This window comes from Erythrolamprus reginae, chromosome 3 (assembly GCF_031021105.1).
Source record: "Erythrolamprus reginae isolate rEryReg1 chromosome 3, rEryReg1.hap1, whole genome shotgun sequence".
NCBI classification, from domain to species: Eukaryota; Metazoa; Chordata; class Lepidosauria; order Squamata; family Dipsadidae; genus Erythrolamprus; species Erythrolamprus reginae.
Genome location: NC_091952.1, coordinates 128,957,379 through 128,979,568, shown reverse-complemented (window position 1 = coordinate 128,979,568; position 22,190 = coordinate 128,957,379). Strand labels below are relative to the sequence as shown.

The following is a 22,190-nucleotide window of genomic DNA, read 5'->3' as shown; positions in this document are numbered from 1 at the left end:
AAAGTGCCATATTTTTCAGAGCATTCGCACCTTAGTTTCTGTCTACCAGGTATTCATCTGCCTAGCCTCTTCAATCGGGTCAGCTTCAGCGCATAAGTTCATTGGTTTTGAGTGTGCATGCTTTTTATCCCCTGGTTGGGGATAAAAAACAGCTTCTAAAGCACAGCTGATCTTTGGAGAGGAAGCAATGAAAACAGCAGGCGAAGCGCGGAAGATCACTTCACTCGCTAGCGCCTTGTTACGGCTAGAAAAAAGTTTCGAAAAAGCTACATGCACCCAAATTTTCAGACTCTTTTTTGGGGAGGGATATGTCTTATACTATGAAAAATATGGTATTTATAGTTTTAAAAGCAGGGGTCTCCAACCCCTGGGCTGGGGACGAGTACTGGGCTGTGGCCCATAGAGAATCTGGCTACACAATTAGCAGGGCAAATGTGCAAAGCTTTATTTGCACAGGGTTAGATTATGTGCATAAAAACATTCCCTGCCCTCCCCCTTCCTCTGCTCTTACTCCCGCCACCTGTCTGCAGAGCCAAAAAGATTGAGGATTGCTGCTTTAAATCATTGAATAACTTTAATTTTGAACTTTTTTCCTAAATTTTTCTACTTTCTACTTACTTGAGATCCTCTTTCTCCTTTTGGTCCTTGCTCACCCTGTTCACCTGGCTCACCCTTTGAGAGAAGAAAACAGTGATATGGATAATGTTTGTATCATATCTAACCTGAGGATAAATGCAGATTTTCTCACTTTCATTTGGGGGGGGGGGGGGGATGCAGAATTACAATGTAATTTATTAAAGACTTACTGGGGGCCCTTGTTGTCCAATAGCACCTCTAAGTCCTGGGAGTCCTGTGTGACCCTAGAAACAAGAGAACCTATTCTTGATTAAGGAAGTCTTCATTTCTTTCAAGAGTGTAAATTCTAAAATGCTAAGTCTTGCTTTAATTAACTGATGGCGCAAGAAAACAGCACCTCACTGAGATAATTTTCATATATATATCTATGTTACAAGAGAAGGGTAGAAATACAAATCAAAAGGCAAATAATGCCATTCAAAGGGGGTGTTACAAATACATACACACATAAACATATTCTTTGATGTAGTATGTTAAGATCTATTTACACAAACACACACACACTCTTCTTAAAAATCTTGTATGCCATTTTTGCTTGTTTATAAGTCTAAAATCTATTCTCCTAGATGCCTTGTGGTATCTGTAAGATCTTGCTGCTTTTTATTAAATGGATGGAAGCCCCTTTGTGGCATATTCTCTGCACTCTTTAGCTGTAAGGGTGATGTGAAATCCAAGCCTGTTCCTAGTCTAAGTTCTGTAGGATGCTAACATGAATATGATATTAGTTATCAAAACAAAAACAAAGAAGTTTTAACCTTATTTATTTCCCAGTGCCCAAATCTTTTTATTTATTTTCCAAGTTTTCATTCTGATAAACTGATCCTGAATTTCCTTTAGGGTTTAGTTTTTATGTACAATTAGTTCTTATGCTTTCCATTTCCCCCCCCAAATAATCAATGTTTGTCCTGATTTTATTTTTAAGAGATGTTCAGATATGTGTACAAGAGAGTCATGTTGCTGTAAGTTCACTACAAGTAGCATGTACATAAACACCAAAATAATTTTTACCATGTAACCTATGTCACCAGGTTCTCCTCTCTCTCCCCGTTCACCAGTCGGACCCTAGAGAAATAACCATAAAGAATCCAGACTGTTTAAAATTTCATTTGAAATACAGTTACTGCATTTTTTTTTTTTACAAAATATCATATCTCAGGGGAGAAAGGAAGGAAAAACAAGATGTTAGCAAATTCCAAAACACTGCAAAGCATCAGTGAAATTTAATTTGTTATTAGTTCTACAGAGCTGAAAGAATATATAACCACACGAGTTAAAGTGCTGTCTAAAAATACTTAGGTTTTGAATCATTCATGCTTAAAACCTAAACATTTCAAACTGTAAAGCAGAACTGGTTAGAGTTTTTACAGTAGATGCTAGAAAGTTTAAGGAAATGACTCCTCATAATAAAAATTTGAATTTACATAGAATGTTAAAGCAACTACTTAAGTGATTCACACTATTTCATACAATATATTTTGGCTGTCTAACATCTTTATATACAGAGTACTATTATGCTTTCATATGGATGGTCAAAACCTTAAATGGATTAGTTAAATCTGTCCATGCATTTATTAGTTCCTACATCAGTGAGATAGCTCCTATCTCTTCAGTGTTTTCCTTTATTATTTTCAATCCAGATTGAAAATTAACCCAGTGTATAACTAATATTACTATTAACCTCTTAACCATAGTCTAAGAACCAGGAATTCCATCAATAGGGTGTAGTGCAAGCATATACATGCAAATTGTATCTGTTTATACAATGTTGACTATAATTTTCTGGCTAAAGAAAGACCTACTGGTTCACCTAGGGGCCCAGGTGGTCCTAGCATTGAGCTGTCTTCCCCAGGGTAACCCTATAAGGAAAATAAAATCAGTCATTTATTAATCATGAAGTCTATTTTTTGTAAAATACATAAATTATGCATACTTTCTTTAATACATGTCATAAACTATTGTGCAATTTATATAATGGGTTGAGTTTGTGACAGCAATCTTCAACATAATGAGTTCGTAACTCTTTGTTTTGAAGAACTATGAAGTTACACAAACAGTTAGCTACAATACAATTATATGTACAGTATGTCTTTTTGAAAGTAAATCTCATTAAGATTGATGAAACTTACTCTCAGTAGCATACAACAATATACATTTTATAATTTGTCAAGTCCTTTGATGTAGAATGTTAAAATCTATTTACACTATTAATAAAAAAGTCATAACTTAGGTTTTTTTTAACATTGATTAAATGTATTTTGTATTTATTTGTGAAATTTATATGCTGTCCAAAATAACTGGCTTACAAAATAACGACGGTTAATAAAAATACTGTAATTGCCTTATACATTAGATACAAATATTTTCAGCAACAGCTGTTTTAGTTAGCTAAATGCTAGCTTTCAGTCTCCAATGCTAAATCTTTGTAAGCAGAAAAACCAAACTTTTGATTCAGAGTTCATATGCTTTCCAAGTAAAGCTGCTTATCATTAACGTCAACATGTTCAGGTAAATTCATATGTTCACCCCTTCAACAAGCCGCACTCTTTGAAGCTACACTTTCTCTTTTAATGTGGGGATCTTATCAAAGATCCATAAAAATTTATGAAGTTTTTAAAAGGTAGGAATTCCATATGCAACCTGGAAATAACATGGCTCCTCGCTGCTGCGGCGCTGCCAAGCAGATCAGCTGCTGGGCGGCCGAAGAAACCTTCCCTGGGTCTTCCCCGCCGCCCACGCAAAGGGGAAACCCCGATCTTCGGCTCCTCACTGCTGCCCGCCCGCCGCCCGCCCGCCGCTCGCTCGCCCATCCGCCGCTCGCCCGCCCGCCGCTCGCCCGCCCGCCACTCGCCCGCCCGCCGCTCGAGAGCAAGAGGGGGAGAGATATAGAAAGAGAGAGAAGGAAAGAAAGAGATGAGAGAGGGAGGAAGAGAGTGTGAGAGAGGAAGAAGCAAGATAGAGAAAGAGAGAGAGAAAGAAAGATGAGAAAGGAAGAGAGTGACGTCATCGGGTGGGAAAATCGCGATATAGCGTTTCGCGAAGATCGAGATCGCGAAAATCGAGGGATCACTGTACTACCTTTTGAGGGCAATATGGTCTAAAACTGTGGTTTTCAACCTTTTCTTGAACATGACCCCCTTTAAATCCTTTTTGGGTCCATGGACCATGTCTATGGACCCCCAAGACTTAAGACTTAATTTCAAGCCTTCATAGACCCCATCTAACATCACAGTCCCCAGGGGTCTGTGGGCCACAGATTGAAAATCACTGGTGTAAAGATATTGAAAAATCCCTTTAAAGCTATTATAAAGTATTGTTATAGAGCTAGTCTGATGTGGTGGAGAGCCTGAGTTCTAGTCTTGCTTTGGGCATGAAACCAGATAAATGACCTTGTGCCAGTCACTTTCTGTCAGCCCTAGGAAGCAGTCAATGGCAAATCAGTTCTGAAAATCTTGCCCAGAAAACTGAGGGATTTGTCCAAGCAGTTTCTGAGAATCTGACATGATTGAATGGAGAAAAAGCAAACAAATCTTAATTTAGAAAAGTTTAAATGTAATAGTTTCTACTAATATAGCACCTAACAACAGGGGTATCATGAGAAATTGAATACTGATGACCAAGCCTATTTATTACTTTGCAAGACAAATAAAGACAACAATCTATTCACCCTGCAGTTGGGTACCCTCCTAAGACTTCATGGGCAGTAGCTACACAGCCAGATAAAGTTGACAGCTTTAGACTTCCACTGCTGTAGTGAATGATTAAATGATTAAATTTATCGATTTCTTCAGTTTGTATTTTTAATGAAATGAGAAAAATTAAGGCTCATGCAACAATACAGACAATATCTGTGAATCTTCATAGTTGCTAGCCAACAGAAAAATGCCAGTTTCATCTTCTCCTTACTTTCTCTCCTTTGGGTCCTGAAGGGCCAAGTGCTCCTGGTGGACCTTGGTGACCCTAAGAAAAATATGTGTCATGCAATATCTGCAGTTAAAAAGAAAAACACAACTAACAAAAGAAAAGTAACAAAATACTTTTCTGCATAGAGTGATAAAAAGTAATCATGATTTGTATAATCAGAGTTGCCTTGTGGTGAGACAGGAGACAAATACATTTCATTAATAAAGAAAATAAATTTACCTGGACAGATTTCCCCCCAGCGGCTGATGGAAACTGAGCAATTGGCATGAAATTATTGATATTTTATAGTTATATTTATCTGTTTACTTATTCAATTTATATAGCTGCCTATCTCACCAAGAAAGCCACTTGGGGATGCACAAAAAATGAAATAATAAATACTTAAAACTGTCATAATTATTAATTATTAAAACATTAAAACCATAAAAAGGATTTAAAAAACCGAACAAGAAGAAATATCAGAGAAAAGGATATTAATGACTATGGAGCCACCTAACTAGTTCATCCATTCCTTGGAGAACCTAGGCCTGCTGGCCTAACCAGGACTTAAGGGATTTGGGGAACTCGGAAAAGATGAGGCCACCCTCACCTCAGTGGAGAAAAATTCCACAGCACAGATGCCACAGTAGAAAAGTCCCACCACCTAGGCCCTGACAAATCTAGCTCCCTTGCCAATAATGATGAGAGTTTAAAAAAAATCTAAACATTTCTGAGAAATATTCTGAAAAATTATAACATGATCTATAATATCCAGAGCTATTTTCAAATGAATACACTTATAATTGTTGAAAGCCAGAGGTGGGTTCCTTCTGGTTCGGACCAATTCTATAGAACCAGTAGTAACATGGAGGCCTGGGTTGCTAGAACTGGAAGTGAGCCAGGCCTGCCACGCCCCCAAATTAAGGGGTGCGCATAAGTACACCGGAGTGCCTTCCGTCCCCTATCCTAATGTTTCTCTTTTACTAGTAACGTATATATAAATATTATATCTTTGTATACCACCAATACATACTTGACAATAAAATAAAATAAAATAAAATAAATGGCTCTCTCGGTGGTGCTATTGGCGGCGCCATCTTGGTTTTCGCTTCTGTGCATGCACAACTTTGTTTTAGCACTGCGCCCGCCTGCCTGCAGCCCCACTGAGCGAATCAGTAGCAATTAAAACCAGAAACCATCCCTGTTGAAAGTCATAGATGCTTGAAAAAGTATGGACTTTTTAGCACTCTCAAGAAATTTAAGAAATACGGAACCAATAAACAGTAGCCAATAGCCGACTGTCAATACATCAATCAACCAATAGGAAGGCACCTGAAGATGGGTTCCAGCACAAGTCTGAAAGCTCGGAAAAGTAAAACTCTAGTCCTTGGGACTGACCCAATTTGGATCTTGCAACATTATCCTGGGACATGTATATTTGCTTTCATTCATTAGATAACAATTATCATAAAATTAATAGAATAGCTGGATATACTAATGAACACATTTCAGAAAGGTATCATACCACATAACCTGGAATTCCTGGTTTTCCTGCTGCTCCCATTGCTCCTAAATGTCCCTGTACAAGGAGAAGTAGCAATAAACACATTTTAATACTTCAATAATTTTATTAGCCAAGCTATCAGTTCACATAGTATTTCTAATTGGAAATACTCACAAACATGGAAATAGAGTTAAGCACATTACCTACTGGAAGTAATACATTTGAAATATGCTTAATCCTGCTTAAAATCATAATAATTCTTTTAAAAAAGTAATGCAAAACAAGCTTATAATATATTAAATAAATATAACTGAATCAGAATATAACATATATATAAGGGGGAAATCTGATAGTTTTGTCCCTTAAAAAAGTGCATAAAATAATGCAGACATGTAAATATCCATGACCAGTTTAAAAATCAATTCTAAAAATGTGCTATTGAACATAAGCATTCAATTTCAGGATACAATATTTCAGATATAAACAATCCTGATATATATACATAAGTGAAGCACATATAATAAATTAGCCCAGTAAAATATTTGTCTGCTTTTAAATATTTCAGTGAACCCATGAGAAAAAATTCAGATTTTTTTTCTAAAATGAGCCACATGGACTTAAAAAAAATCAGGGCAGTTGAAGGCCTGAAACATGTCAATCGTGTGATAGGACAAGAAGATACAGTGAGCAAATGCAAGTTAGTAAACTCAAGAGAGGAAGTTTTATTGTCTACTCAGAATCCGCCTTTCTGTTTCAGCCTCACCACTTTAAGTAGCTGTTAATAGAAGGAAACGAAATATATATACATATATGCATACATACATACATACATACATACATACATACATACATATATACATATAAAGATAGCACTGGATATGACCATAATGCTACCTGCCCATTATGATCATGATAGTCATAAAGCAGATCAACACATGACCAACTTGATTTATAATCTTTTTCTTTGTAGCAGGCATTAAGCAAATCACCATGGTCATTACAGTTGTTAACTGAATGTTGTGGTTATGTGAAGCCATGTTTTCTATAGGGTGTTTTTGCTGAAAACTGGAAGTCAATGCTGGGTCTTGGCAAAAATGTTATAAATCATGTTCATATGACTGCAGGACAAACAGACACAGCCATGCAGAGTCACTTTGGATAGTGAGATTGGTGGCATATAAATTTAGTAAATAAGAAAATGTGGGTAAATTGCTGAATGCCCCAAATGCATTAATGTAACTGCGGGGGAGGGGGAAAGTTAGAACTTTAGAACTGGGTAATAAGATTATTTTGGGGATAAATTTGTCTTAACTTTGACTGGTCACTAAGTGACAAGTTGTAAGTTAAGGATGACCTTTTCAAATTGTAGTTCCTTAGGAAGAAATCAAATATAGTTTAGATAGAATGGATAAATAGAATGAATTAACCTGTCATATAGAGATATAGTGATACCTTGTCTTACGAACTTAATTGGTTCCAGGATGAGGTTCGTAAGGTGAAAAGTTCGTAAGATGAAACAATGTTTCCCATAGGAATCAATGGAAAAGAGATTAATGCGTGCAAGCCCAAAATTTATCCCTTTTGCCAGCTGAAGTGCCCATTTTTGCGCTGCTGGGATTCCCCTGAGGCTCCCCTCCATGGGAAACCCCACCTCCAGACTTCCGTGTTTTTGCGATGCTGCAGGGTAATCCCAGCAGGGGAATCCCAGCATCGCAAAAACACGGACGTCCTCGAAACCCCACCTCTGGACTTCGGTGTTTTTGTGATGCTGCGATTTTGCTGAGGTTCCCTTCGCTGGGAAACCCTACCTCCGGACTTCCGTTGCCAGCAAAGCACCCGTTTTTGCGATGACTATATAGCAAGTAAATAGTACAGATTAACAGTACAGATTTTGAAAGTGGCTTCTAGATAATAATATAAAAATTGTTACTTACAAATAAATTACTCAGCATTCTCACCCATTTTGTCTACATATCAAGAAAGGCGATCAACGGGGATAACTTGTTAAATTATATATGATAGTTTTTTATGGATGCTGTGAATTTTAGATAACTCACAAATCCAGACAAACCAGTCAGCTTTAAACAGGCTCTTCACTTGCATCAAAGTTCATATAAAACTACAGAGGATTGTAAAGTTTAAATTAATACTATACCAACCACTGGTCCTCTAGTTCCTCTTGAACCCTTTGGACCAATTTGCCCAGGCTTTCCAGGTTCACCCACAGCTCCAATTTCTCCTGGGAAACCTTGTTGACCCTTTTCTCCCTATTTGGGAGGAGAATAAAATGGACAAAAACATTACACCAATATAGGTATAGGTAGTTACTATGATCACAACTGAGACCAGAATCCATTAATTGGGGAATTATATGACTGGTGCTCAATGACCGCAATCTTGGTACTTAAAGTTGTGGGTAATTTTGTGGATTATTAAATGGACAGAGAATCAGGTAAAGAGCAATGGGTGCCCTGGGGTGGGATGGGGTAGGACCTGGGAGGCCTAATGCAAGCTATGCACAAGTGTTTCCACTCAGAAACTGAAAATCCTTCATGTGCAAACAAGCAGACAAGATTTCAGCTCTGTGCAAGCAAGGAAGGAACTGAACACCTTCAGCAGGCAGTTATTTCCTCCAGCGACGAGAGGGAGTTCTTGGCAGCAGCAATAGAGCTTGCTTGACTTTCTATGAAAGCTGTCAGAGAAGACTAAAAATGGTGAACACATGATTGTGGACTAGTCATAAGTGAGAACAGGTTTCCAGGCATCCAGATCACAATTACTTGACCATGAGGGTTGGGAGCATTGATACAATGTTTTGCAATGGTCAGAAGTGCTTTGCAGGTCTCAAAGCACTCCTTCTGCGGCCATTGTTAATTTGAACTGTTGTTAAGCGAATAATGTAAGTCAAAGGCTATCTGCAATAACAAAAATTATTTGTTATTCTATTTTTAAAATCGAGCGGCATGGTGGCCTAATGGTGAAGACACTCAGAAATTTAAGAGTTCAAACCTAGGTAGCAGAAGATATTTTTCTTTCAGGGCGCAAAGAAGAAATATCTGCTGCGAACTCCATGTAGGTGTTAGGAATATGGCAAGTAAATGCTCAGCTCCATCCAGTTGCCTCAACTCTTTCCCAAATTAAGGGATTACAGGGTCATAAAAAGAAAAAAAAATTCTTGAAACTAGTACTTTTTTCTTTTTACGACCCTGTAATCCCTCAATTCAGGGTAGAATCAGGGTGACAGAATGGAGCTGAATATTTACTAGTTGGATGCCCTTCCTGATGCCTATGTGGACTTTGTAGCAGATATTTTCTCTTTGCACCTCAGAGAGAAGCATCTGCTACTGCCTAAGATTGAATTCTCAAACTTCCAAATGAAAGTGAGTGTCTTCACTATTAGGCCACCACGCCACTCTATTCTTAAAATGAATAACATTTATTAATATTGAATCATTAATGTAAAATAATTTGTTTTCTGCCCAAATTCAAGATAAAAGAGGAAGACCACTTACTTTCTTTCCTGGACGACCCCTTTGACCTGGACCTCCTTGAGTTCCCTCAGGACCCTACAGTAGTTAACATAAAGGGAAATAAATCTGATGCAACATTTGTAGATTTACTCTATCCAGAGTTAAAGGTGAAGAGTTATCAAAATGAGACACTTGGTCTTGCCAGATTTTTCATGAATAACTTCATCCGTCAGTTTTGTGTAGATATTAAATAGAACTTGAGAGAGTTGAGCCTTTAAATACCCTCCCCTATTAGAGAGGTCTCTTTCCCCCACTCACATAAACTGGAAGGAGTCTCAGAAAAAACAACCACTCCAGAACAATGCTGCCCATTTCAAGCCCCCAAAGTCAGTCCAGAAGGTTATCATGGTCAATGGCATCAAACGTTACTGAGGGATCTTAGAAAGGCAGAGATAGATGCATCATCCTTCTCTTGAGCCTTTCGGAGTCTTCGACAAGTGCAACAATACAACATCAGTATATTAACTCAGTTAGAATCCTAACTGGAAAGGGTCCAGATAATCCATTTTGCCAGAAGTTGTCCACTCATCATCTTCTTCATATCACTGGGATGTAAAGGACTAAGTGAGAGAAAATACGAATCTGAAAACATGGATGTATATTCAAGTGAATGATTTGCAGGGTTTGAGAGTTATTGCTTATCTGAACAGGAAACTCTTCTTGTAATAGATCAGGTTCATACCTTGGGAGACTTCAAAGACAATGGTATGAGATAAGCTTATCTTGCTAGAACAAAGAGACCAGTGTTGGTGATTGAGGCCCCTTTGGTGGAGTATCCTTGAAGATAGTTTGGAAAGTAGAATCAGTGGTAAGTGGGTGCTTCCAAAACGATAGTATCATCTCTAAATTGAAATGGTTTTTCTAAGCTTACTCCAAGCTTCTTACTGTGGCTTATAAAGTCCTATGCAAATCTGTCCAATTATTTGCAGTACTGTAGTGCTAATTCCACTCAGATCATCTTTTCCCCACCTTTTATGCGGTAAGATCTGTCAAACTAGTGCCCTGCGGGCCAGATACCTCACGTGCAGGCCATGCCCCCTGGCTCCTCAAAGGCAAAACGCATCTCAATATGTCACAATCTGGCCAGTGACTTGGTCAAGTTTGATACCCATGATCTAGTCTATAACTATCAAGTGCTGAAGCTGTGTTGGAAAGGTTTAGAAACATTTCTTTTTACCCAGACTTTTTAGATGCCCTTTTTAAAGTTGGAGTTTGTTATTTTTATTCTGACTCATTATTTGGTAGAGCCAAAACTAGGAAGAACATTTTTAAACACATGCGAGCATATGTACATAGACACCAGATTGATTTACTTATCTTTCCCACTGAAACAATATAAAGTAGTCTTTGAAGGAGCAGATGACTATTGTCTTTCTGCATTTCCATGAATCCAATAAAATTGATCTCTCTCAATGCCAAACAGTTACTGCCTAAAACTGGATCCATACTTCCTGAATAAATATATTCATACTTGTCTGCCCTTTCCCAACCATATGGCAGCATCCATTCCACACAGTAAAAAAACCGCACTGAAAATCTCATATTTCATCTTAGGAATTTTTAAAAGCTATGTTGATAACTTTTCGATTACTTGCAATTCAAACTGTATTCCATTTCTGACCCGTATCACAAGATTTTCATGGCTATATATAATTTTTAATCACACAAAAACTAATGACTGTCATGTTAGAAAAAACAAATACTGCAGAAAATAATAATAATAAAAATGTTTCCAGCAGACCCATTTTTCTAAACAATTAATGACTGGGTTGGAGTTGATAGTTGCTTCATAAGAAAACTCTGCTATTAAACGTCTTTGCTACAATAATAAATAAACAAATAAACAAAGTATGCAGCTAGATAAGGGTGGTTTTTTTAAAAAAGTTTTTCTCTGCAATAGTTTATTCAAAGAAAGCACAGCAGAATGTTTCTGGTTTTTATTAAACTGTGTCATGTTATGAGATATCAGCCAAACTTACTGACAAATTAGATGAGGTACCACTTCAACAGCTACAAATCAGAAGGCTGGTTGTTAAAAATCAAATGGAAAATACAGGATTTTTTTCCTGGACCACAACTTTGGCTTATTAAGAATATGGGAGGGGAAAAAGTTTTGGGCCCTACAGCGGTCCCATTCAATTGCTTTGTCTCCCAATACAAAGTCGGCATAAGTCATCTATAGCTAGCGTATGCCCTAATAGAACCTGGACTTACTGTTGTATGTCATGATGATCATAAATCAAGACACCTATGTGATCAACTAGGTTTTACAACATATTTTGCAGCAGTCATTAAATGAATGTAAGGGTCGTTAAGTGAATATTGCATTGTCTGCGATGTACAATTGGTGGGCCACTGTGTGACACAGAATGCTGGACTCGATGGGCTTTGGACCGATTCGGCATGGCTCTCCTTAAGTTCTTATGTTCCTATGGATAGCTTTTGTTGGAAACCAGAAGTAAATGCTGTTAAAAAACATATGCCACAAATAATAGCAAATGTAAGCTGGTTGCAGAGCACACAAAATGCAATCATGTGACATGGTGGGAGGAGAGCAAACATTGGAACTTCAAATCCTAGTTGCAAATGCTTTTATTGGGGGTGGGATGTCCATCATAACTTTAAACATTTGCTAATCTGGTCATAAGTTGAGGACTATCTATACTGAAAACCAATGGTGGGTTCTAAGTTACCTCGCTGCCGATTTGCTTCCTTTCACACGCAAGTAAAATAATAATAATAATAATAATAATAATAATAATAATAATATTAATAATATTAATAATATTAATAATGAGGATGATGATGCCCAAAACAAGGTGGCAATGCACGCACAGTGCCATAAATTCAATTTTGCACTTGTGCAGAAGAAAAAAAATTCAAAAAAAGATGGCGGCACCCATAGACCAACACCGACCAAACCAGATCGGTGATAACATTGTGACGTCACTAGCAGGTTGCTACCAGTTTGGGCAAACCAATCCGAACTAGGCGGAACCCAACTCTGCTGAAAACCCACCACAGGTTACCCACTATTTGAATCTACATCCAGAAGATTTCCTCACCCAACTCCAACATGTTTTAAGCCACTAAGATACAATTTCTAATTGTTTAACTAGTGTTTCATTTAATTTAACCCTAAATCTATTAATTTGTTATATCCTGACTTTTCTCCAGATTAGAACAAAAAAGGGCAAATGGCCAAAAGACACTCATGACTTCCATGGCTAAGAATGGACTGAAACCTGTTTCCAAGGTATAATTTTTATAATAACATTATTTTTATAACATTTTTCCATTTGGGAAATAGTGGAATAGTATGGACCAGCTCTCAAAAAATAATACCAAAAGACAAATCAAGGAGACAATTTTTTGTGTATAAAGACGCCCTTAAGCCAACATCATTCTTTATTATGGAAAGTTTTATTTTGAATACTATCTTAGATAGGTTTTTTTTGGGGGGGGGGGTGTTGTTGCTGCACATAATTGTTAAGAATTGATCCTTTATAATGTCTGTGTTTGTGCATATATCTTTTCTCATATCATTACTGTTCACATTTAATTTTACTATGTTTTTCATTTTCCATATATCCTGTGTCTGGGTTTTTTAAATTATTCCCTGAGAATAAGGGTAAGGTATGTTTTCAACCAACAAACCAATCAATAATATTTCACAAAAATTAGAAATGGACCATAATTGATACAGTTTGTAGACAGAATCATTATTTGTAATCACTCTGGCTTTTTCTTTATAATAGAAAATATAAGGCGTACTTACGCATCATGTTATGTAACATAATACAATGATGACATACCATATTTTTTGGACTATAAGATGCACCTTTTCCAAAAAAAAGAGGCTGAAAATTTGTGTGCATCCTATACTCCAAATGTAGTTTTCGTCAAAGCTTTTTTTTCCTAACAAGGTGATAACAATCTTCCCAGGTCTTCCCGGCTTACAGGCTTGTTTTCATTGCTACTCCCTCCAAAAAAGGTATTTTCAGCTAAAGTTTTTTTTCACCTAATGAGTGAGGTGCTAACAATCTTTCCGGCTTGCAGGAATTTTTCATTGCTACTCCAAAGTTTTTTTCTAGCCCTAAAATTTTGAAGGCTTGTTTTCATTGCTACTCCTTCCGAAGATGATTTTTTTCCAGCCCTAACCAGGAGATAAAATAACATGCTGAAGCTGGCCAGACTAAGGACACTAGTCAGATAAATAGTTGGTAGTTATATCCCCCCCCCACTATTTTCCTCCCCCAAAATTAAGATGAATCTTATACCCCGCTGCATCTTACTTATACTTCGAAAAATACGGTAAGTACTAATTATTATTATTATTATTATTTATTAGATTTGTATGCCGCCCCTCTCCACAGACTCGGGGCAGCTCACAACAGTGATAAAAACAGTATATAATGACAAATCTAATATTAAAAGTCTATCATAATAAATCTAACATTAAAAGTCTAAAAAACCCCATTGTTTAAAAATCATACATACAACATACCATACATAAAACTACATAGGCAAGGGGAGCTATCTCAGTTCCCCCATGCCTGACGGCAGAGGTGGGTTTTAAGGAGGTTTACGAAAGGCAAGGAAGGTGGGGGCAATCCTAGTCTCTGGGGGGAGCTGGTTCCAGAGGGTTGGGCCACCACAGAGAAGGCTCTCCCCATGGGTCCCGCCAGCCGACATTGTTTAGTCGACGGGACCCGGAGAAGGCCAACTCTGTGAGACCTAAATGGCTGCTGGGATTCGTGCGGCAGAAGGCGGTCTCGCAGATATTCTGGTCCGGTGCCTTGAAGGGCTTTATAGGTCATAACCAACACTTTGAATTGTGACCGGAAACTGATTGGCAACCAATGCAGATTGCGGAGTGTTGGTGTAACATGGGCATACCTAGGGAAGCCCATGATTGCTCTCGCAGTTGCATTCTGCACGATCTGGAGTTTCCGAACACTCTTCAAAGGTAGCCCCATGTAGAGAGCGTTACAGTAGTCGAACCTCGAGGTGATGAGGGCATGAGTGACTGTGAGCAGTGACTCCCGATCCAAATAGGGCTGCAACTGGTGCACCAGGTGAACCTGGGCAAACGCCCCCCTCGTCATAGCCGAAAGATGGTGCTCTAATGTCAGCTGTGGATCGAGGAGGACGCCCAAGTTGCGAACCCTCTCCGAGGGGGTCAATAATCCCCCCCTCAGGGTGATGGATGGACAGATGGAATTGTCCTTGGGAGGCAAAACCCACAGCCACTCCATCTTATCAGGGTTGAGTTTGAGTCTGTTGACACCCATCCAGACCCCAACAGCCTCCAGGCACTGGCACATCACTTCCACTGCTTCGTTGACTAGACATGGGGTGGAGATGTACAGCTGGGTATCATCGGCATATTAATGAAACCTCACCCCATGTCCTTGGATGATCTCACTAATGCTTCTTACATAAAGAAAAATCCTTATTGTGAAGGCCAAAAATTGCCTGGAGGAGATATGATAAAACAATCAGTTCAAGACTTTTAAAAACCCATTTAAAGCCCTACTTAAAATTTTGAGGCCTAACACTTCATTTGTCTGCCTACATCAGATTCCATGCATATGTTGAGTGTGACAGATTCAATCAGAAATGCAAAACCAAGAAAACTGGAACAGCAATATGAATGCTCCTGTTTTATATCTCAAATCATTATATGACCTATATAAGTGTTGAAAATAATCCATTCCATGTTCTTACTACTATGCCAGAAAATAAAATTATTCATTGCTGTTTGAAGAGAGAACCCCATCCAAAGACAGAGTTCAACTGGAATCAGAATTCATAGTATTAGTCATGCCTTTCAAATCTTTTAAGGACAATTTTCTCTGGGTAAGGGTGGCGTTTACTTGAATGTAATGTTTCAAATATCTTTTTCCATTATCTTTTGTCGTGAAAAATATTTTTGTATTATTCAGATCATGATTTATTTCTCCAATTTCATTCTTCCAGATAACGCTGCAACTTTCATAGTGACCATATTATGTGATATATTCCTATAAGTACTGTGGCATCAATTTAGTAGCGCAATTGACTTCACAGCTTATGTACAGTGTACATTTATTTATGAACTTTGGGACGCAGCTGGGCAAAATATTAAATCTAAGATTCTTCAGAACAATTGGGTTTATATTTCTGTGAAACCTATAAAAATTTTTGAATTTACTTACTGGAATGCCTCTGATTCCAGGTTCACCTGGAGGGCCAGTAAGACCTGGAATTCCTATTTTTCCTTTTTCACCATCTTCTCCAGGAAGGCCAGGGTCTCCTAAACTGCCCTAAAGCATAGATATAAATAAAAAGCATCAAGTAGGATGGCATTAAATTATTGAATATTACAATTATGCAACAAAGGCTTGTTAAAATGTTTTCTTTGGATAGGTCTAGAATAGGGATAATAATAATAATAATAATAATAATAATAATAATAATAATAATAATAATAATTTATTAGATTTGTATGCTGCCCCTCTCCGATAAGAACTAATATGTATATATATAAAAAGCATGACATCAAAAACACCATTTCCATATAATGTATCTGCAAAATGTTCTTTAGTTTTGCTGTACCTTTGATTGCAAAAGCCTTTTTCCAAAATGCTTCAAAACTGTCAATAGGTAGCTAATTTGCACATAAACAGCTCAGGTAACTTAAAATGTTAGGAAAGAAATAGGTGCAATGCTCTAGGAATATCTTATGTGGTAGAAGTTTAATAATGTTAGGGAAGGAAATGCAATACAATACAGTACAAATAAATAATGGAACTTGTAGGCGACTAGAGGATAAATTAGAAAATGAAAAGAATGCTTTTCTGCCTTTTCTTTTCTTACGTTTCAAAAAGCAAGAAGTTGGCTAGAGTAGCACCTTGGGCCATGAAAGTTCTGATGAAGGTCACTTTAAACAACTTTTAATTTAATGTTTAATTTATTTATAAGGCCATGATTTTTAAAATATTATTCTGTGGGGTTTTGGTAATAGCAAAATCACCTCCAATTAATAAAATAAAAGAGGGGGGGGGAATCTGCTTATAGAGACAAATCCAATCTAAAAGCATAAAATAGGATAGTGTAAGACAGGATTGAATAGGGTAGGGTAGGATCGGGTAGGGCAGAGTAGGATAGGATAGGATTCTTTATAGGTGGGAAAGCAAATAAAAAAGTTATTACAACATGTGAGTTTCAGGGACTTTCTTATAGTTTTTGGGATTTGGCAAGTTGTTGGAAACAAATAAGTACCTTAAGTTTTGAAAATACCAACTAGTCTGGATTTTAAAAGACGTTCTGGAAGTCTATTAGCTGTCAAAATAAAGACAGGGCACTACTGTGGAATGTGGAAAATATTTGGGTGAAACCATTACCCTTTAACCCAGTGTTTCTCAACTTCAGCCACTTGAAGTTATTTGGATTTCATCTCCCAAAATTCCTAGCTGAAAATAAACTCAGACAAACCTGCCTTAAGTTTATTTCCATTTACCTGTTAAAATAGTCTTTTGAACAGTTGTCTGTGTATTCACATGCAGGATTTCTCCCACCCATAGCGAGGTGTTTTAACCCTGAACCCTGCCTACAAACTCCAGCGCAGATGTGTCATTTTAAATTAAGACAAGAAGATTCAGGAGAACATGAACAGCCCATTCATGCATAAAGCCTGCGCACTTCACAAAAACTGTTAAAAATCAGGATGGGTGAGTTTCATAAGGCATCAAGGATTATAGCTCATGGTTCCTAAACAATAAAGTTCATCTTAAAGCTGGGTTCATTATTTAAGCTTGCCTTAATTTAAAAAAGCCACCTATGGGTAATTTGTAAAGTTTTGCTATCCTGAATTTTTTTACCTACCCATGTAAGAAAGAAAAGCAAATAAAAGTAAGTTTATGAAAAATAATTTGATTTGTGGACAGTATCTTTAAATTTCCTCCTGAAAACCTATAGAGATCCTATTACTTGCTAGAAATACTGAAACAATGATTTGTAGACCTTATCTTCCTTTTTCCAAGTGAGGTATAATTTACTTTATGTAAGTTTTTCATAAACTTATTTTAATTTGTTTCCAGGTATAGCGACACATCTTTATCTTTTAGCTGTTTCATAATAGGATACAGAACTAGCCTGGGCTCAGAAACTGAATAGGGTTGGGTGTGGTTATTAGCTGAATGGGCCCATAAAATAGATTAGGAAGTTCAAAAACATCTTAGAGCAGTGGTTCTTAACCTGGGGGTTGGGACCCCTTTGGGGGTCAAACGATCATTTCACAGGGGTTGCCTAAGACCATTGGAAAAGACAAATTTCCCATGGTGTTAGGAACTAAAGCTTCTATTCTGGCGCTTTGGAATATATTTTTTACAATCCAATCAATCAGATGTTTACAGTGAGGGTGTCCCTCTTACCTGCCTGCCAATCAGCTTAAATCTCTGTTTGGAGAATTGGGGCTAGACTTATGGTTGGGGGGCGGGCACCACAACATGAGGAACTGTATTAAGAGGTCGTGGCATTAGAAAGGTTGAGAAGAACCGTTGTACCTACCTGAACGGTCTTCTCGATGCTCTGGAAGGAGAGTCCAGGATGGTTAACCCTCAATCCTATTGGTAGAGACTGAGTTATAAATTAATAAATTAACATGTTAATTAGGCACCGCCCCTTGCCTGCCCCCAAGGGCTCAGTTTCAAAAAACGAAGTCATTATAATTCAACACAATTTTATTGAACCCTTATCAAACACAACCAGCTAAAAACTGCAAACCCAATCCCTTGAATCAAACGATTGCTTGGGCGGGTCTGGACTCTCCTTCCAGAGCATCGAGAAGACCGTTCAGGTAGGTACAACGGTTCTTCTCCACTGCTTCTGGAAGGAGAGTCCAGGATGGGATATACCCCAGTTCTAGTCCAAGGGTGGGAGAGTGCAGATTCAGGGATCAACAGTAGAAGAACAAACCCTCTGCAAAACCCTTCTCCCAAACGAAGCCTCAGCTGAGGCGTACATGTCCAGTTTATAATGCCGGATAAATGTAGAAGGAGCAGTCCACGTTGCTGCCCGGCATATGTCCTCAGCCGAAGCCTGCGTCCTCCAGGCTGCTGATGTGGCCGCGCTGCGAGTGGAATGAGCAGTAATCCCTTGAGGGAGAGTGTGAGGGGTAGTTCCGTAAGCCTCAGCAATACACTCTCGGATCCAACGACTGATTGACCTGGGAGAAACCCCAAGCCCCGATTTAGTCTGTGAGAAAGAGATGAACAACCTTTCAGACCGTCTAAATGACTCTGTCCTTCTAATATATATCTTGACCGCTCTCCTGACATCCAGTTTGTGCCACCGGAGCTCTAACGGATGGTTCCCATGCGTACAAAAGTCAGGTAACACTATCTCTTGTTTCCTGTGAAACAGGGAATTGATTTTAGGTATAAATGTTGGATCTAGCCTTAAAACCAGTCTGTCAGGGTAAAATATACAAAGATCTGGACGTATAGAGAGGGCTGATATGTCCGAAACCCTTCTAGCCGATGTAATCGCGACCAAGAAGGCCGTTTTAATAGTAAGGAGCCTAAGTGCTATGGACCTTAATGGTTCAAATGGTGGACCGGTCAATGCCTTTAGCACTAACGAAAGGTCCCATGATGGGAAGCGATGAATTGTTGGGGGATTAGTATTCGCAGCACCTTTAAGAAAGTCCTTTATCCAAGGATGGAAAGATAAGGACCTAAACTCTCCCGTTCTAATAACAGTTGACAGAGCTGCGACCTGCCTCCTGAGGGTATTCGGAGCTAAACCCCGCTTCAAACCTGCCTGGAGGAACCCCAATACCTGTAACACTGAAGCTGACTCCAAGTCCATGCTGTTCTCCTGACAGAATTTACAGAAGGCCGACCAGGTAGCCTGGTATATTCTTGAGGTAGATGGCCTCCTAGCTGCCTGCATTGTTGAAATAATGTCATCAGGCAAGTTATGTTCTCTCAATCTGCCCCGCTCAATCTCCAGACGGTCAACTGGAACCACTGGGGTTCCGGATGTTGAACTGATCCTTGGCTGAGGGATATTCTCGTGTCCGGAATCCTCCATGGCGGGGAGACTGAGAGGGACACTAGGTCCGAAAACCACGGTCTGCGCGGCCAGTACGGGGCCACCAGAATCACTTCTGCCTTCTCCTGCAAAATCTTGTTGACGACCCTTTGCAGAATCTTTGTCGGCGGGTAGGCATAGAGGAGACCCTGTGGCCAACTGGAAATTAAGGCATCGACCCCCTCCGCATTGTGCGAGGGGTAGCAGGTATAGTATCTGGGGAGTTGCGCATTGTTGTGCGTTGCGAACATGTCCACCAGAGGCGTGCCGAAGCGCTCCGTGATCATCTGGAACAGTTGCGAGTCCAGCTTCCATTCCGTTGGGTCGAGCGTGGTTCTGCTCAGCCAATCGGCCTGAGTGTTGTCCACTCCTGCGATATGCTCTGCTGATAACGATTGCAGATTCCTCTCGGCCCAGGTGAAGAGGGCTGAAGCCTCCTGCATGAGGCGTCGTGACCTGGTACCCCCCTGATGGTTGAGGTAGGCTTTGGTCGCGACATTGTCCGTCAAGACTAATACATGTTTGTTCTGTACTAGAAGGGTGAAGTGTTGGAGTGCCAGAAAGACTGCCCTTAGTTCTAAAAGATTGATGTTCACCGGGTTGAGGTCCTCCGTGGACCATAGTCCTTGTGCGCATTGTTGACCGATATGCGCTCCCCAACCCGATAAGCTGGCATCCGTCGTCAGTGTGAGTAAGTCGTGAGTGCGAAACGACAGCCCTCGGTACAAGGCTGGGGAGGCCCACCATGCCAGGGAATCTTTGACATCCCTTGGCAGGCGGACTCGCACATTGGAATGGCTTGTCCTGACCTTCTGTGCCGGTAGTAGAAACCATTGAAGGCTTCGGATGTGGTGTCTGGCCCATGGAATGATCCCTATGCAGGAGACCAGAGTTCCTAGAACCTTGGACAAGAAGGCCATGGACGACTTCCTGTCCCTCTGAAGGGAGGAAATGAGCGAAATGATGTTCTTCCGCCTGTCTTGGGAAAGGTACACCGTACATGAGGTCGTGTCGATGATGGAGCCCAGGTGTAGGAGCGTGGTAGATGGAATCAACTGGCTCTTGGGCACATTGATGGTGAAGCCGTGCTCCGTCAAGGTCCTCATCGTTAGGGCGAGATCCTGCTGGGCCTGGGCCTGAGATTTGGACAGGATCACAATATCGTCCAAATAGGCCATCAGGCGCACTGATTGTGCACGTAGGCTCGCCGTGATGACATCCAACAGTTTGGTGAAGGTTCTTGGCGCCGATGAGAGGCCGAATGGCATGGCCTTGTACTGATAATGGACGCCTTCGACGCAGAAACGCAGAAACCTTCGGTGAGGTGGGTAAATTGGCACATGCAGGTACGCCTCCTTCAGGTCCAGTGATGTTAAAAGGTCCTGGGGGCGGACTGCCGCTAGGATGGTTTGCAACGAATGCATCCTGAATTTCCTGTACAGAATGTACAGATTTAACTGCTTCAAATTCAGGATCAAACGGCAACCTCCCGACGACTTTGGAACTGTGAAGATCATGGAATAGAAACCGGTCCCCCTGGCGTGCTGTGGAACCGGCTCTATAGCGTGAATATGCAACAGATGTTGTATTTCTTGAAACAGTTCCCTCTTTTTGGTTGTATTCCTTGGTGTCGGGCACTGGAGGAAACGGTTGGGTGGGGGCTGAAGGAACTCCAACCTTAGGCCTCCAGACACCGTGGCTATTGCCCACCTGTCCGAGGAAGTGGCACGCCAGTAGGCACTGTAGAGGCGAAGCTTCCCCCCTAGCGGTTGATTGCTGGCGAAGTCATTTGGGGCGCTTGAAGCCTCTCTGGCTTGTACCTCTAAAAGGGCGTCGAGCCTGCTGATAGCCTCTGGTTCTATCCTGGAAGCCGGCCCGGTCATTCCGAAAGGAAGAGGCTTGGGTGAAACGTCCCTGAGAATATGGCCTCTGGGTCTGACCTGTTCCGGAAGAATTGTCCTGTTGTAAGGCGTAGACCTCCTGTCCTGCCGTCTGTTGGACCTGGGCAGGACCTTCCGTTTGTCCTTATCCTCGACAAGGACCTTATCGAGAACTTCTCCAAACAGATCAGCTCCGCGGAAGGGAGAGGAAGCCAGGCGCCACTTCGACTTAGTGTCAGCTGGCCAGCTCCTAAGCCACAATAAACGTCTTGAGGACAAGTTGGTGGACATCCCCCTTGCTGAAAATTTTGCAGAGTGGAGAGTGGCATCCGCCGAGAACTCCGCTGCGGCCAACAGCTTACTTAAGTCCTGCCGCATCCTGCCATCCTCCGGTCCAAGGCGGGACATCATTTCCTCAATCCAAACGATGGACGCTCGATTGAAAAAAGAAGCAGCGGCCGCTGCCCGAAATGCCCAGCCGGACATGGAATGTGACTTCCTTATGAGGATCTCTGCCTTCCTGTCTTCCGGCTTCAAATTGTCCCCCGATTCCGCTGGAACCATGGCATTTGACACCAGATTTACCACTGGATGATCAATTGGGGGAAACTGAAGAAGATTCTCCACCTCTTCATCAAATGAATACAGCTTGCGTTCCAG

General features: G+C 40.1%; 1 protein-coding gene across 1 annotated transcript in view; it reads right to left on the bottom strand.

Moving 5' to 3' along the window:
- COL24A1 (collagen type XXIV alpha 1 chain) overlaps positions 1 to 22,190 on the bottom strand; it is a 173,138-nt gene that overhangs the window by 28,222 nt on the left and 122,726 nt on the right. Inside the window, exons 37-45 of the mRNA XM_070746621.1 lie at positions 15,771 to 15,878; positions 9,553 to 9,606; positions 8,200 to 8,307; positions 6,062 to 6,115; positions 4,540 to 4,593; positions 2,436 to 2,492; positions 1,645 to 1,698; positions 807 to 860; positions 619 to 672 (exon numbers count right to left, since the gene is read on the bottom strand). Coding sequence (XP_070602722.1) covers positions 619 to 672; positions 807 to 860; positions 1,645 to 1,698; positions 2,436 to 2,492; positions 4,540 to 4,593; positions 6,062 to 6,115; positions 8,200 to 8,307; positions 9,553 to 9,606; positions 15,771 to 15,878 — 597 coding nt within the window. The remainder of the gene's footprint in view (positions 1 to 618; positions 673 to 806; positions 861 to 1,644; positions 1,699 to 2,435; positions 2,493 to 4,539; positions 4,594 to 6,061; positions 6,116 to 8,199; positions 8,308 to 9,552; positions 9,607 to 15,770; positions 15,879 to 22,190) is intronic.